General features: G+C 40.3%; 1 protein-coding gene across 1 annotated transcript in view; it reads right to left on the minus strand.

Annotated features, from left to right (window-relative positions):
• The window catches only part of LOC126251591 (transcription initiation factor TFIID subunit 2), a 135,381-nt gene that overhangs the window by 71,616 nt on the left and 45,918 nt on the right, over positions 1 to 17,847 (minus strand). The window contains exon 11 of the mRNA XM_049952126.1: positions 16,036 to 16,288. Coding sequence (XP_049808083.1) covers positions 16,036 to 16,288 — 253 coding nt within the window. The remainder of the gene's footprint in view (positions 1 to 16,035; positions 16,289 to 17,847) is intronic.

Here is a 17,847-nt window from a genome sequence, read left to right on the forward strand (position 1 = left end):
ATAGATTGGTAGAAGATAGTACAGTAAATTAAAAGAAATGTATAACAAAAACATAAGTGAACCATTCAAAGATGAATAGTAAATTAAAAGAAACAAATAACAACTTATGTGAATCGCTCAGAGAATTCAAAGATCAACTGGGCAGTTAAACTAAAGAAATGAATAAAAGTATAAGTGAATCACATAAACAGTTAAAAGACAATTTATACGCTCAAATACTGGAAACAAAGTGAACTGAACTGTACTGCCAGAAAGTGGAAACAAATAACAAACTTTTATGGGCAAGAAACAAGTTAAAAAATGAACTTCAGAATAAGAAGATCCAGTTTGCAGAAATTAAGTTAGAAATCTAAGAAAATCAGGGCAGAAACAGCCAAATTCTTGGAGTGGACTTTGGTTTAGAAGCTGAGGAAATCTTTCAACAGTTATGGTGATTACTTCTGAAATAATAAACAGTTTACCTACTTTTTGTCCATTGTCCCTTATATAAAACATCAGAAGCTCACAAAGTAAAAGAAGGCACAAATCCTCAAATTTGACATTAGCAGGATCCAACTATTCTCTTGGAAGAATCAAAGAAAAAGCTGTGAAACAATTGCCAACAATTCAAAAGCAGATTGATCAAAACAGCATGAACACTAATCCCGCTACAGAAAAGGAAAAAAGCACTCTTCATGGAATGAGGAATGAGACCATGTAACCCAATCTCAACACAATGCATACAACAATTGGTACAGCAATAAGACAGAGGGCAATAACAAAACATTCCTGACAGTGACAAAAAGAGACAATCCAAATTAATCAGAAAGATTAAAAGTATTGATTGTTAGGACAAATCCTATGGCATCTCGAAATCATCAGTTTGGTAATGGAGGTGTAGGGGGAGGGAGGAGCGAGGGGGAATTGTAAATTGAGACAAAGACTTGAATACAGTAAACAAATTCAACTGGATGTAGCTTACTGCAGTCATGAAAAGAACAGACTGTAACAGGATAGGCTAGCACAGAGAGGTGCACTAAACAGGCTTGGAACTGAGGCCACAACAAGAACACTTATTGAAGAGCAGATTCCACGCACTTGGATATACATGGGTGGTTTGAAAAGTTCTTAGAATGGAATACAAAAAAAGTACTAACATAACTGAAATTTCTTTTATTTTTCAATGTAGTATCCTTGTAGATTAATGCACTTGGTCCAAAGATGCTCCAATGCCTTGATCTCATCTCGAAAATGAGTTTCCTTCAGGCCTGCAAAATAGCTTGACAACTCCAGCTATCAATTCTTCATTTGAAGTGAATATTCATCCACCAAGAAAAATGTTCAGTTTTGGGAAGAGACAGAAGTCTGACAGAGCCATATCAGGTGAATAAGGTGGGTGTGGCAACAATTCATACCTTAGTTAGTGTAATTTTGCCATGGTAAAGGCACATGTGTGTGGGTGAACATTGTCTTGATGGAAGATGACTTTCTTCCTTGCTAAACCTGGCCTTTTTTTTGCATATCTTTTGTTGCAATTTGTCCAGAATGTTAGCATAGTATTCTCCGGTAATTGTTAGCCCAGTGGGGAGATAATCTACAAACAGAATCCAATTCACATCCCAGAGCACTGATGCCATGACCTTTCCCGTTGAAGGAATTGTCTTTGCTCTCTTTGGTGGCGGAGAATCAGCATGTTTCCAATGCTTTGACTGTTGTTTGTCTCTGGGGCATAGTAGCGCACCCAAGTTTCATGTGTGGTCACAAACTGGCGCAAAAAATCTTGTTCGTTTCTCCTAAAATGAGCCAAACATTGTTCTGATATGTCCATTCTCAAGCATTTTTGATCCAGCATCAAGAGTGGCGGCACTCATCTTGCAGATAATTTTTTCATTTCTAATTCTTCAGTTAAAATGTGATATACCCTTTCAGATGACATCTGGAAAGCACAAGCAATTTCATGCACTTTCAATCCGCGATCCTCCATGACCATTTTGTGTACTTTTGCAATGATTTCTGGAGTAGTGAGACATCTTGGTCGAGCACTGCATGGATCATCATCTAAGCTCTCCCAACCAAATTTAAATGCATTTGTCCACTTGGCAACAGTTGAACAGGAAGGAGCAGAGTCCCCCAGTGTATTCTGGAAATCGGCATGAATGTCCTTTGCTTTCATACCTTTCAAGTACTTAATCACTACTCAGATCTCAATTTTTTCCATCTTTGCAAATCACTGCATGGGAACAACAGAGCCACATCACTGCCACACCTCTCTTCCAAGAGCACTGACGTGGTACATGTTTACTGGCAACAGTCCAATGAATATCACGTGAACAGCTCATTGCGCTAGTGCTGACCTCTCATGGTGATTCCGAGAACTTTTCAAACCACCGTTGTATATGCAAGGTGCTTCAGACCTATCTTCCCCTTACTTTTTCTTAGAAATGGTGCAACCAATCTTTTTTTAAGTAAAACACATTTTCGGAAATCCGATTAGGATGATCAGATGGTGAACCTTACAATGCCTGGAAACAGCTGGAAAATGGAGAAAATAAACTCAACTTCAGTATTTCAAATAAGAACAAGGAAAAAATTAGTACCATTGAAAAGATATCTCAAAACTGAATATTTTTTGTCAAAAGGGATATTTTTGGATTTAGAGTCATTTGATGAAATCATCAATAATTCTTTATGGAGCTGATGGTTTGAGCAACATTTGAGGAAATAAAAATGAAGTTGTATGTACTATTTAATATCATGGCCAGGACAATCTTTTCTTTTTTTACATTTTTTACTTTGAATACATTTTATTTGCTACTGTAACAATTATAACAGATTATTATACAACATTGCAGTTTTAAGTTTAAGGAAAAATTTGTTTAAAATGCTTTTCACCTTATTTCAAGCACTGTCACACCTCTCTTTGTGCATTTGAATATCCCAAAGTATATCTGCATCGTGAAACAACTGACATGCTTTTTTAATTTTGTGGGACACTGTTGCTAGACAATGTCTTTCATGCTTTAATAAAAGTATGCTTAGCTAACAAGGGAAAACATTCTAGACACCCATTTTGCTGCTAATGGAACATCTAACAACCCTGTCCGTTCGTGTTGAAGAAATTCAGAATACCACTAATCACTCATTTGTTCATCAAGAAAATAAGGTATTTATGCTCCATACTAGCTGGTTTTTTTACTGACATAACCAATGAGGGTTTTCTTTTGACCAATAGTCACCATTGTTCATATTTACCTCACCTTTAGATTTGAAAGTAGTTTTATGAGTCCACAACATGGCAGTTTGTGTTTTGATATTTGAATTAGGTGAAAAAGATGTTTCTTGTCTGTAAATCATGTTCACTTAATGTTTTATATACACAGAAGTGATACAGACATAAAGAACTATCATGCAGAAGTCTTCAGATAGTACTTCTGCTTGCCCCCGAATCCCATGGTGTTCTTCCTCTAGAGAGATGTGGGTCTAGATTTATTGCAGCAGGCATATTGGCACTTTTATTGCTTATTTATTTATTTACATGTCAAGTTCCATCTCTAACATGTCTTCGCTTGTTTATTATGAGTGTGGATTGGTTTTACCAGGCCACTACTGTGAATCAGTGCCTCCAGTCACAGAAAAATGTGCTGTGACCGGCATAGATAATCTTGCTATATCTCTTCACAGGCCTGCCCTATAAAATCACAGTTCAGGAGAGATAATATAAAATTATGTTTGTCAAAGAAAGTGATTCATCTCCAAAAAGTCTAATTGGTTTGGTTTCCACCCATTACAGCTTTTACTACAAGACATGTAATTCACAGAAAGTCAGCATACAAACTGCAATGAAAGCGATGCAGATAGACAGACTCTCAATGAAGTAAGTATGGTATCGATAGCTACAATGCCACAGAGTAGGCACAAGTTCTTAGGTTGGCACTATGACACTGACACTGACGACAGCGCCCTCTAGCCGGCACTGTGCAACTCTACGAGTGCCGCTCCAGATTCTCCCGATTTGATTCCGAGTAGACGACCAACCAACATTGTTACATTTTCATAGTGGGCAAGCCACTACAGATTTTTCCTGTGTTAGCTCTGATACATCCGGCTTCGCACTTATGTGCTCCTCAGCTGTCCGATCTTTTATGTTTTCAGGCTCAGCAAATGACACAGCTGCTTGCTGCCATAAATGGACTGGTAACACTACAAACTGCAGCTACTTCGGCGCTTCCATCATCTCCGCCTGTACCACTGCCACCAACACCTCTGGTGCCACCATTTCGTGCCTTCAATCCTGACGCTGAACACTGGCTAGAATACATCACCCAGTTCTAGGCACACTTCGCAGCATACAACATACCGGGTACAGAGCAGCTCGCCTTTTTCATTGCCAACGCGGGTGTCATGTTATACCATGTGCTCGTAAAATTGTTTCCCACCACCTGCCCAGAAACTAAAACTTACGACGAAGTAATTGACGCTTTGAACTCCCACTTCCGTGACAGTGTAAATGTGGTTGCTGCATGCTACAAATTCTCTTGTCTCCGGCATGGCCCTACTCAGTCCCATAAATCTTGGTTAGCGGACCTTCAGGGACTAAACATCTGATTGTGACTTTAATTGCTCATGTGGACGCTCATATGCGGATATCATGATTAGAGACACTATTGTGCAGAATGTTGCAGATCACTGCATTCATGAGCAAATCCTAAAATTTAAAAACCTGTCTTTACAGGAAGTAGTGGACTTGCTAAACAGACAAGGTACATTAGACATGACTACTTCCACATTCGACGTGACCCTGGGTGTGTGTACTGTTAGCGAGGCACATGTGCCCTCCCGCCCAGCCCTAGCACAGCAGTCACACCATGCCACTCACGCACAAGTAAACAAGTTTCCAACCAGGCACCTACTCAGAAACTGAAATCATGTAAGAAATGCTTTCGTGCCCACCCACGGGACAGTTGCAGATCCCGTCAAGTGCAGTGTTATTTTTGTAATAAGAAAGGACATGTGCAAGCTGTTTGCAGTAAGAGAAATTCTAATTCACAACCTGTCTTCCGTTTGCATGACTCGAGTGGGCGTTACCGCAACGGAAACCACCATGACCATGATTCATATCAGCCTATGGACGTTAATGCCATTTATTCACAGCCTTCTGTTTCACGTGCTTCTACAGCTCATCGTGTGAATCAAGTTTTGCCAGACACTTCCTCTTGCATTCAGAGCAACGCAAGGAAACTTTTTGTGACTTTGAACATTTTTGGATGTTCCGTTCGCATGCTGCTGGACACTGGTGCATCAGTTTCTTTACTGAACAGATCGACATATGATTTGCTTGGTTCGCCCCCTCTTCGTCATTCACATTCCATACTGACTGCATTTACTGGACAGGAAATCTCAGTGCTCAAGCCATGTGTGGTGCAATAACACGTACAGTGTCTTTTCATGTGCTCCGATCTAGTGATGCTACAAACATTTTTGGCATGGACGCATTTGAACTTTTTGGCCTCGCAATTCAGGACAATGTCCTTTGCATCAACACTAGTGACCATGCAGACAGTGCTGCCACACTATGAGATGATTTTGCTGAACTCTTTTCAGATGGCCTTGGTTGCGGCGCAGACTTTGCAGTGCATGTTGTAGTCAAAGACAGTGCCATGCCTATTTTCCAGCACGTACACCCAGTACCGCATGCACTGCGCGATGCCATAGCTGCTGAACTCAAGCATTTGCAAGCCAGTAGTGTCCTTGAACCTGTTTCTGCTTCGCCATGGGCTTCACCTATAGTTTGTGTGAAAAAACCAAACGGTTGTCTCCGTATTTGTGCTGACTATAAGTCTACTGAAAATCCCTAGACAGTGGTAGCTGCGTTTCCATTACCACATCCTGAAGACATTTTTGATAAGCTTGGTGCAGGAAAATTCTTTTCCACGATTGACTTGCGGGACGCACACTTTCAAATTCTGCTCAATGAACAGTCGCAACGCTATTTTGTGATCAACAGCCACCATGGCTTATTAAAGTTTCGCTGCCTTCTGTTTGGTTGTGCTTCGGCTCCTGCTATTTTTCAGTCTTACTTGCAGCAGTTGTGTGCCACTGTCCCTGGTTGTTCAAATTATCTGGACGATATGTCAAACCCCTGACAAACATTTGCAGAATTTGCGTGCCTTATTTACTGTACTTTTGCAGGCAGGACTAAAGTGTAACAGAGACAAGTGCAAATTTTTTCAAACTGAGATTCAGTATTTAGGACATATGATTAACGGACAGGGTATCCACCCTCACCGTCACATCTCCGTGCGATTAGAGCCTTGCCAGCACCCAGGAACTTGAAAGAACTTCAGTCTGTGTTGGGCAAAATTACATATTATACTTGGTTTATACCAAATGCAGTGCAAATTGCAGCACCTTTCCACCAAAACTATTCTCAAATCGAGAAAGAAGCTTTAGCTATTGTATATGGAGTGACAAAGTTTCACAATTTTTTGTACGGTCGCAAGTTCCATTTGGTCACTGACCATAAGCCTTCGACGTCATCGTTTCACCCGTCAAAGCCAGTGGCAGCCTGTACTACACAAAAGTTGCAACGGTGGTCTTTGTTTTTGTCTAACTACAATTACGAAATCTTGTTTCAGCCTACGGCCCAGCATGGCAATGGTGATGCTTTGCCTTGTCTGCCTATCGGTCCTGATGAAGTGTTTGATTCTTCCGAATTATCCTGCATGTTTATTGATTCGGAAGATAATGAATTAGCTGATGGTTTTCCGGTGGATTTTCATCGCATTGCTTCCGTGACAGCCGCTGATGCTTCTTTGCAGATTCTTTTGCAGTATATTCATACTCAATGGCCTCCTTCTGTTACGCAGATTCGTGATCCACTTGTTCGACGTTAGTTTGCGCAACGTCACAACTTGCCAGTACACCACGGTGTTATTTTGTTACGAACTGACAATGCTCAGTCTCATGTGGTTGCACCTCGTTTGTTGCAGTTGGAAATCCTCCAATTACTGCGCGTTGGTCATTGGGGTATTGTGCGGACGAAGCAATTAGTGCGTCATCACTGCACTTGAGTTGTCATTGATAAACAAATTGAGAATTTGCTTGCCAATTGTCGCTCTTGCGCGGAGCATCAATCTGCTCCCCGCCAGTGCTTCTTTGCGTGGCCAACTCCTACTGCGGCTTGGCAGCACATTCATATCGATTTTGTAGGTCTTTTCTGGGACACCCGCTGGTTGATAGTTACTGATGCGTACAGCAACTTTCCTTTTGTTGTACCTATGTCTTCTACTACATCTGCCAGTACTATTCGGGCTGACATCTATTTTCTGCATTGAGGGCTTTCCTGAAGTTATTGTCTCTGACAATGGCCCCCAGTTTGTGTCCCCATAGTTTGAAGCGTTCTGTGCTGCTAATGGCATTCGACATCTGACCTCAGCCCCGTTCCACCCCCAGTCGAATGGCGAGGCTGAACGCTTTGTGCGTACATTTAAATCACAGATGAGCAAGTGCCGTTCCAGATTCTTGCCATTTGATTCCGAGCAGATGACCAACCAGCATTGTTTCATTTTCATAGTGGGCGAGCCACAACAGATTTTGCCTGTGTTAGCTCTGATACATCCAGCTTCGCACCTACGTGCTCCTCAGTGAAAAGTTAAGTATTCTCATATTTTAATGTGTTGACATATAGTAAAACCACTTTTACTTTAATAGCAGCACCGAGATTTTTACCTCACCTGCTCCTACTCGCTTCCTACATTCGGCCTACCTTTCAGTTTACAGGAGCAGATGCACGCTCCGCCTTCCAGGCAGGATATAAAAGTAAGTATTTTATTTCATAATTTATATAATGTGGTACACTGATTTAGGTGGACTACAATGAGAAATATTAATTATCCATTTATACATATGTAAGCCTGCCCGGCTAGCAGCACAGCTTAACACACTGCTTCCCGAGCGGGAAGGCATGCCGATCACTGGCACGAATCTGCCCAGCGGATTTGTGTCAAGGTCTGGTGTGCCAGCCTGCCTGAGGATGGTATTTAAGGTGGTTTTCCATCTGACTCAGTGAATTCGGGCTGATTCCCCTTATTCCTACCCAGTTACACTATGTCGCAATTGCTGCACAAACACTGTTTCCACATACGTGTACACCATAATTACTCTACCACACAAACATATATGGTATGAGACATTCCTGGGGGGAGGGCGGGGGAGGGGCACTGGGGGCCACACCACACAATACACAATAACCCTGGGTTTGGTGTGGGGCGGCAGTGAGATGGATGGACTGCTATGGCCTGTTGTGGACCACTGAGGGCTAAGGCGGAACGAAGCATCTCCATCGTTTCTAGGTCCCCGGTTCAATACACAATAAACACACAATACATAGGTAAGGATTTTTTCTAATTCTGACCAAAAATTAAAGCATATATATTCAGTAAACTAATATTCCTCATCCACATAGTAGTACTATACATTACAATAGAACCTTTCGTACCATCTTTATTTCTAATTCTGACTAAAAATTACATGTATATATCTCATCTACATCTACATCTGCATCTACATCTACATCTGCATCTACATGATTACTCTGCATTTCACAATGAAATACATGGCAGAGGGTGCAGCAACCACCTTTAAGCTACTTCTCTATCGTTCCACAATCAAACGGCTTGCAGGGAAAGTGAACACTTAAATCTTTTTGTGTGAGGTCTGATTTCTCTTGTTTTATTATTCTCATCACCTCTTCCTATGTAGGTGGACAACAACAAAATACTTTCACACTCTGAGGAGAAAGTTGGTGATTCAAGTTTCACAAGAAGGTCCTGCCATGGCAAAAAATGACTTTGTTTTGATGACTGCCACCAAAATTTGTGTATCATATCCATGGCACTCTCCCTTATTTCACAATAATACTAAATGAGATGTCCTCCTCTGAACTTTCTCAAATTTCTCCATCAGTCCCATCTGATGCAGATCCCACACTGCACAGCAATACTCCAGAAGAGGGTGGGCAAGTGTAATGTAAGTGGTCTCTTAAGTATATTTGTTACATTTTCTAAGTGTTCTGCCAACAAATCAGTCTTTAGTTTGCTTCCCCCACAACATTATCTATGTGACTGTTCCAATTTAAGTTATTCATAATTGTAATCCCTAATTATGTTGTTGATTTACAGTCTTTAGATTTGCTTGAGTTGTAGAATAACTGAAATTTAGCACATTCTTCTTGTGCTCACGTCAATGACTTCACACTTTTCCTGAATTGTCACTTTTTGCACCATACAGATATCTCATCTAAATCATTTTACAATTCATTCCGATTAATATCATTTACAAACAATCTCAAGAGGGCTGCACAGATTGTCTCCTAAATCGTTTATGTAGATCAGCTGTACGAATATCAAGATATCATATGTGAAACCAGCCCTAAGCAAAGAAGGGAAAGCTGAAAGGTGGAAGGAGTCTATGGAGGGTCTGTACAAGGGAGATAAATTTGAAGGCAATATTGTAGAAAAGCAAGTGCACGTGGATGAAGATGAGAGGGGAGATACAATACTGCAGGGAGAATTTGACAGAGCTCTGATAGATTTAAGTTGAAACAAGGCTCTGGGAGTAGACGATATTCTGTTAGAGCTACTGATAGCCTTCGGAGAGCCAGCCATGACAGAACCCTTCCATCTGGTGTGCAAAAGGTATGAGACAGGTGAAATATCCTCAGACTTCAAGGAGACTGTAATAATCCCAATTCCAAAGTCAGCACATGCTTATAGGTGTGAAAATTAGTGGACTGTCAGTTTAATAAGTCATGGTTGCAAAATACTAACATGAATTCTTTACAGAAAAATGGAAAAACTGATACACTACTGGCCATTAAAATTGCTAGACCAATAAGAAATGCAGATGATAAATGGGTATTCATTGGACAAATATATTATACTAGAACTGACATGTGATTACATTTTAATGCAATTTGGGTGCATAGATCCCGAGAAATCAGTACCCAGAACAACCACCTCTGGCCGCAGTAATGGCCTTGATACGCCTGGGCATTGAGTCAAACAGAGCTTGGATGGTGTGTACTGGTACAGCTACCCATGCAGCTTCAACACGATACCACAGTTCTTCAAGAGTAGTGAGTGGCGTATTGTCATGAGCCAGTTGCTCGGCCATCATTGACCAGACGTTTTCAATTGGTGAGGGATCTGGAGAATGTGCTGGCCAGGGCAGCAGTCGAACATTTTCTGTATCCAGAAAGGCCCGTACAGGGGCTGCAACATGTGGTTGTGCATTATCCTGCTGAAATGTAAGGTTTCGCAGGGATCGAATGAAGGGTAGAGCCACGGGTCGTAACACATCTGAAATGTAACGTCCACTGTTCAAAGTGCCGTCAATGCGAACAAGAGGTGACCAAGACGTGTAACCCATGGCACCCCATACCACCACGCCGGGTGATACGCCAGTATGGCGATGACGAATACACACTTCCAATGTGTGTTCACCACGATATTGCCAAACACGGATGCGACATCATGATGCTGTAAACAGAACATGGATTCATCCGAAAAAATGACGTTTTGCCATTCGCGCACCCAGGTTCGTCATTGAGTACACCATAGCAGGCGCTCCTGTCTCTGATGCAGCATAAAGGGTAACCACAGCCATGGTCTCCGAGCTGATAGTCCATGCTGCTGCAAACGTCGTCAAACTGTTCACGCAGATGGTTGTTGTCTTGCAAACGTCCTCATCTGTTGACTCAGGGATCAAGACGTGGCTGCACGATCCATTACAGCCATGCGGATAACATGCCTGTCATCTCGACTGCTAGCGATATGAGGCCATTGGGATCTAGCATGGTGTTCCATATAACCCTCCTGAACCCACCAATTCCATATTCTGCTAACGGTCATTGGACCTCGACCAACGCGAGCAGCAATGTCGAGATACGATAAACCGCAATCATGATAGGCTACAATCTGACCTTTATCAAAGTCGGAAATGTTATGGTACACATTTCTCCTCCTTACATGAGGCATCACAACAACGTTTCACCAGGCAATGCCAGTCAACTGCTGTTTGTGTATGAGAAATCAGTTGGAAACTTTCCTCATGTCAGCACGTTGTAGGTGTCACCAGCTGCGCCAACCTTGTGTGAATGCTATGAAAAGCTAATAATTTGCATATCACAGCATCTTCTTCCTGTCGGTTAAATTTCGCGTCTGTAGCATGTCGTCTTTGTGGTGTAGCAATTTTAATGGCCAGTAGTGTAGAAGCCGACTTCGGGAAAGCTAAGTTTGGATTCCAGAGAAATGTAGGAATACACAAGGCAATACTGAACTTACAACTTATCTTAGAAGACAGGTTAAGGAAAGGTAAGCCTACATTTATAGCACTTGTGGTCTTAGAGAAAGCTTTCAACAGTGTTGACTGGAATACTCTGTTTGAAATTCTGAAGGTAGCAGGAGTAAAATACATAGAGCGAAAGGCTATTTACAACTTGTACAAAAACCAGGCAGATGTAATAAGAGTTGAGGGCCCTGAACGGGAAGCAGTGGTTGAGAAAGGAGTCAAACAGGGTTGCTGCCTATCCCTGGTGTCATTCAATCTGTACATGAACAAGTAGTAAATAAAACCCAAGAAAAATTTGGAGTAGGAAAAGAAATAAAAACTTTGAGCTTTGTCAATGACTTTGTAGTTCTGTCAGATGCAGCAAACGACTTTGAAGGGCAGTTGAGCGGAATGGACAACGTATTGAAATGTGGGTATAAAATGATCAACAGCAAAACCAAACCAAAGATAATGGAATTAGATTAGGTCATGCTTTGGGAATCAGACTAGGAAACGAGATACTTAAAGCAGTAGACGAGTTTTGCTATTTGGGCAGCAAAACAACTGATAATGGTCAAAGCAGAGAGGATTTAAAATGTAGACCTGAAATGGCAAGAAAATAATTTCTGAAGAAGAGAAATTGTTAACATCAAATATAGATTTAAGAGTTAGGAAGTATTTTCTGAAAGTATTTGTCTGGAGTGTTGCCGCGTATGGAAGTGAAATATGGACAATAAACAGTTTAGACAAAAAGAGAATAGAAGCTTTCAAAATGTGGTGCTACAGAAGAATGTTGAAAATTAGATGGGTAGTCACATAACTAATGAGGAGGTACTGAATAGTATTGAGAAGACAAGAAATTTGTGGTACTACTTGACTAAAAGAAGGGATGGGTTGATAGGACACATCCTGAGACACCAAGGGATCACCAACTTATGACTGGAGGGAAGTGTAGGAGGCAAATATCGTGCAGGGTGACCAAAAGATGACTATAGTAAGCAGATTCAGAAGGATGTAGGATGCTGTGTTACTAAGAGATGAAGCAGTTCGCACAGGATAGAGTAGCATGGAGAGGTGCATCAAACCAGTCTTCGGACTGAAGACCACAACAACAACAGATCAGGAACAACAGTGGGCCTATAACACTTCCTTGGGGAATGCCAGGTATTACTTCTGTTTTACTCAATGACTTTCCATCAGTTATTATGAACTGTGACATTTCTGACAGGAAATCATGAATCTAGTCGCACAATTGAGATGATACTCCATAGGCATGCAATTTAATTAGAAGTCACTTATGAGGAGTGGTGTCAAAAGCCTTCTGAAAATCTAAAAATATGGAATCAATTTGTCATGTCCTGTTGATAGCACTCATTACTTCATGACAATAAATACCTAATTGTGTTTTAAAAGAACAATATTTTCTGAATCCATGTTGGCTGTTTGTCAATAAATCACTTTCTTTGAGGTGATTCATAATGTCCGAGCACAGCATATCTTCCAAAACCCTACTGCAAATTGATGTTAGTGATACGAGTCTGTAATTCTGTGGATTTTTCCTGTTTCCTTTCTTAGGTATTGGGGCGACTTGTGCAAACTTTCCAGTCTTTGGGTATGGATCTTTCTATGAGCGAGTGGTTGTATATGACTGCTATTATATCAGAATACTCTGAAAGGACCCTGACTGGTATACAATGTGGACAAGAATCCTTGTCTTTCTTAAGTGGTTTAAGATGTTTCGCGACGCTGAGGGTATGTTCTTCTGTGTTACTCATGCTGGCAGTTATTCTCATTTCAAATTCTGAAATATTTACTTCATCTTCTTTTGTGAAGGAATTTTGGAAAACCATGTTTAGTAACTCTGCTTTAGTGACACTGTCACCAATAACATCACCATTGTTGTTATGCAGTGAAGGTATTGACTATGTCTTGTCGCTGGTGTATTTTACATACGACCAGAATCTTTGGGTTTTCTGCCAGATTTTGAGGCAGAGTTTCATTGTGGAAACTATTAAAAGCATCTCGCATTGAAGTTTGTGCTAACTTTTTAGCTTCTGTGAAATTTTGGCGATCTTGGGGGATTTTGCATTCTTTTAAATTTCATATTCATAATATTCATTAAATTAATATTTCCTCACCAGCATATTAATACCATGTTATAACAGAACCTTTTGTACTCTCATTGTTGTTATTTATCTGACCTTTGCTGCTTGACCCGAGGTATAACCAGTTTCTTTTAATATTTGCCAATGATTGAATGTGCAAAACTACATGAAAAAGTTAGTACAGGCACTTCAAAATTGAGATGAATTTGCACTTTACGGAGAGCATGTTCCGAATAACTTCAGCAAGAAAATAATGATGTTTTTCTATAAATACAAATGAGATATTATAGAAGGATAATGAATTCAAATGTGCCAAGCAACACACCACTTGAGATAACGGCACCTCCAAACCAATCTTCGCCATCAACATCCTAAAGCACAAATACCAATCATTCATTCTCTCCTAACTCTTCCTTTCTTTATGTCGCATCATGAAACCCTCATCGGAAATTCAGAGGCCCCTCATAAGCAAATTGTACAAGTACTGTTAGATATATTTAAGTAATACGCATAAATGTAGCTGATAAAGTTGTATTCTTTAAAAAAAAACATACTATCTTTAGCTTCACAGAGTCTTTCAATGAAATAATTATGGCTTCATGCATATCTGGGACTATAGTTGAGATCATTTGTTGTGAAATTCTAAATATATACAACAGGCTGGTGAAATATTCACCACTGGCATCAAACCACAGTGTGACAGCTAGTTTGACTGAGGCTGGAATAGCTTCTCTAAATAAAGTGCACTATTTTGAAATCTTTTCTCCAACCATCTTCATAAGGATTTAGAAATTGGCAGGCCACATTCCTAAACAATTATGAAACTGATATCATCATACAGTTTCAATTTTTTGAGAAGATTCATAACAAAAATAATAACATCTGAATGTAGAGCTCACATCCAATAACATTTACTTTCTTCTTTTTAAATAATATTAGATGGTGGAGGGGTGGGGAGGCTAATGTTTTCACAAATGAGAGCTATGTAGGTTGGAGGAAAAGACTGCCTGGGTGATTTGTTTCTCCACAAACTCTCTAGGGTGGCTGTGGGATAGGAAAGCTTGAGAGAGGTTATTAGTATAGGTATTGAGGGATTTGATGTTGAAGCAGATATATTTACCAAAGAGGCACACACTTTAAGAAATGCTCCATTCCCTGTTTTACTATACATTGTGGAGTCCTGTCTACTCGTCTCTTACAGGGTGCCTAAAGGATGCTGCATTCTCGGATAGTTATTCAATAATTCAAGCAAATCACATTAATAGTGTTTATTGCAACAAAGGAGATTGACAGTATTTAACTTTGTATTACAAGAACGTGTCGCAAGTCATGGACAACATTCAAAAAGGCGATGTCTTTCTCTTTATACTATGTCCATACAAGCAATGGATATGGATCACTAATAACTGTTATCGTAGTGCTCTCCTAGTGTAGGTCTAGTACTGTGTGCCCCAGGCTGGCAGGAGCTATTGGCTGACATTGTCTCATAGCCTTCTCTGCTCTTGTGTTCTTCATCTTCATGTTGGCACTTGTCGATACACCGAAACATACATCATCTAATTGATTGAATGCATCAACATACACAGATGAAATGTCTAACATACACAGATGAACTGTCTAACTTAGGGACATCCAGTTACTCAACACTCTTTACAGCATGCCTGCTATATCTCTATCACACTAGCCACCTGGATCAATCCACAAAGCACCAATCTCCCCCCAAACTCTCTCTCTCTCTCTCTCTCTCACACACACACACACACACACACACACACACACACACACACACACATTCCCCTGCCACTTTCTCCCTGCTCTTTTACCCTTTCTTCCTTTTTATTAATTGCATTACTCTTACCACTTTTCATTTTCTCTTCCTCCATCAATATTTCCCAGACTGTCCTTTCTGAACTGTAACATGCACAGTGCTTACCAATGCAGTATCTTTGATTTCACATTCTGACACTTTTCCTTTGTCTTTACCTTCTTTCATTCTCATAACAGACATAGGGTCTGAGCAACCTGTCACCTGTATGCCTTCTTTCCAACCTCATCCAAAAATCTTGCTTTCCTTCAAATAGGATGATGTATAGTTCTGATGATGGAAAGTACATTTTTTATTTTTTTTATTTTAAGCGTTTCCCTTACCGATACTTGGAATTATACCACCTGAAGCACAATTTTTTTCCAATCTGTTCTTTATGTGATACGGTTGAAAAATTTCACAATTTATTTCTCTCTACCAAAATACGTTAAGACTGTGAAACTCACATCATTCTGAGATGATCAATACTCTCCAAATGTGTATATTTTAAGGTAAGTTCATTACTGAAGAGAAAGCATCATAATTTCACGTTCATCTGCTTCACTTAAGAAATATACAGTGGTGTTAGAAGAATATTCAAAATGCTCTCATTCAACTTCAAAATCAGAATCATAGCAACCGGATGAGTTCTTTCTACAGTCAAGTTTGTGATGATAGTAATTTTTTAGAAAGCGCTGTGAAAAACAGTAACTACCTTCCAGTCATATTGAACTCTACTGATTCACTGTTTTTAAAAATAACTGATAACAGACAATATTTTTAAAGAATAACAGGATACACAATCACTCGTATACATACCTTTGTAAGGCAATGTGCTGCACGGCAACGTACTTTATAATATGTCTGTTCATTTTCTATAGTATCTGTGAGAGCAAGACGAGTAGGAGGAGTGGGAAATCTTTCAAGAGCTGCTATAGCTTCTATCTGTGCAGTAACATCTCTTTCATGGCGGAGTTGGTACTGCCACTGGTAATCTGGCTGTTCTATTGCACAAGAGCGCAACAATGTCATGTCTGGATCCAGTCTTATCCACAACACAGGTGAGTCAGCACTGTAAGTACATTAATTACTATTACACACTCAATTCATATCTTTCTAAGAGGAAATGAATCCAAACCCAAAACATGAAACATACATTTGCCTCCTAACAGTAAAAAGTCAATTAAAGAAGAGGTGAAAAAATAAAATAACTTCCTAAATTTAGAAAGAGAGAGAGCCACACAGGATGCACATGAAGATAAGAAACATAATTGTAGATTTTTTTCCAAAAAGCAATGTCTTGGTTGCAAAATAATGATTCTATGATAAAGCATTTCACCCTTTTGGGGCATCATCAGATTATGTAGGATTCTGAAAATAAGCTTTCATCACATTGTGCAAGATAGAGCAAGGACATTAAACAAGCTAACATCAGCATATACAGAACTGAAGAGATAGGACCATGCTGCCACGTCTGCAGAGGCTAGTGTGTTTAACGTCCACACACTATCTCGCACAGTTTGACGAATGCTTGCTTCCAGAATGCTACACAGTCTGATGATGCCCCATAAGGATGAAACACATAAATAATCATTACTTTGCATCCAAAACTGTTTTCTTTTTTAAATAATTTGTAATGGTTCCTATATCAACCAGCCAATGGAGTGGAAAAGATTTTACAACTTTAGAGAGTCCTGAACCCAGCTATACAAATGCCTTTTCCATAAAAGGGGTTGAGTGGGGTGTTAGTTTATATAGGCGGCAAAAAACGTTAAAAAAAATACAAATGTTGTTAACCATTTTTCACTTTTATTAACAACATATTTTCAAAAGCTTTACTAATGTGTAAGTTGGTTCCAGAGCCATGAATATCTTTTAGTGCTGTCTTAGCAACACCAACACATCTCCGATAAGATATGCTACCAACAGGGGGTGCAGTGTGTTACTTTATAACCACAAAAAATTCAAATTTTGTTAGTTGTTGTTGACTTTTATTAACAACATAATTTTCAGAGAGATACTGATGTCTATGAAGGGTCTAAAAGCTGAAAATATTGAATATCGATTTTTGGATTAAGTTTAACTGGAAAAATTACAACAGTTAAAGAATATGATAGAAGCATTAATTGAAAACAATAAATATTTTCTTTAAAATATCAAGTACATGACTACAGTACAGTATTTACAAAAGGTGAGCATAAAGTAACATACACCCCTCTCCCCTCCCTCTGTTGGTACTTCTAGGGTTAAAATACATCAGACTTCAGGGTGGAAGTGGGGAAAGCAGGAGAGGTTGGTGGGAGGGGGGGGGGGGAGGAGGGAAGGAAAGGAGGGAGGGAGAGAAAAAAGAGAGGGAGGGGGAGAGGGGGACAGGGAGGGGGAGGGGGAGAGTGAGAGGGGGAGGGGAGGGGGAGACGAAGGGGAGGGGAGGGGAGGGGAGGGAGGGGAGGGAGGGGGAGCGGGAGACGAAGGGGAGGCGAGGGGGGAGAGGGAGGAGGAGGAGGAGAGGGAGAGAGGGGGAGGGGGGAGAGGAAGAGGGAGAGAGAGAGAGAGAGAGAGAGAGAGAGAGAGAGAGAGAGAGATGAGTGGGGACAGAATGAGATAATAAAACATGTAGAGAGAGAGAGAGAG

This window comes from Schistocerca nitens, chromosome 1 (genome assembly GCF_023898315.1).
Source record: "Schistocerca nitens isolate TAMUIC-IGC-003100 chromosome 1, iqSchNite1.1, whole genome shotgun sequence".
In the NCBI taxonomy this organism is placed as follows: Eukaryota; Metazoa; Arthropoda; class Insecta; order Orthoptera; family Acrididae; genus Schistocerca; species Schistocerca nitens.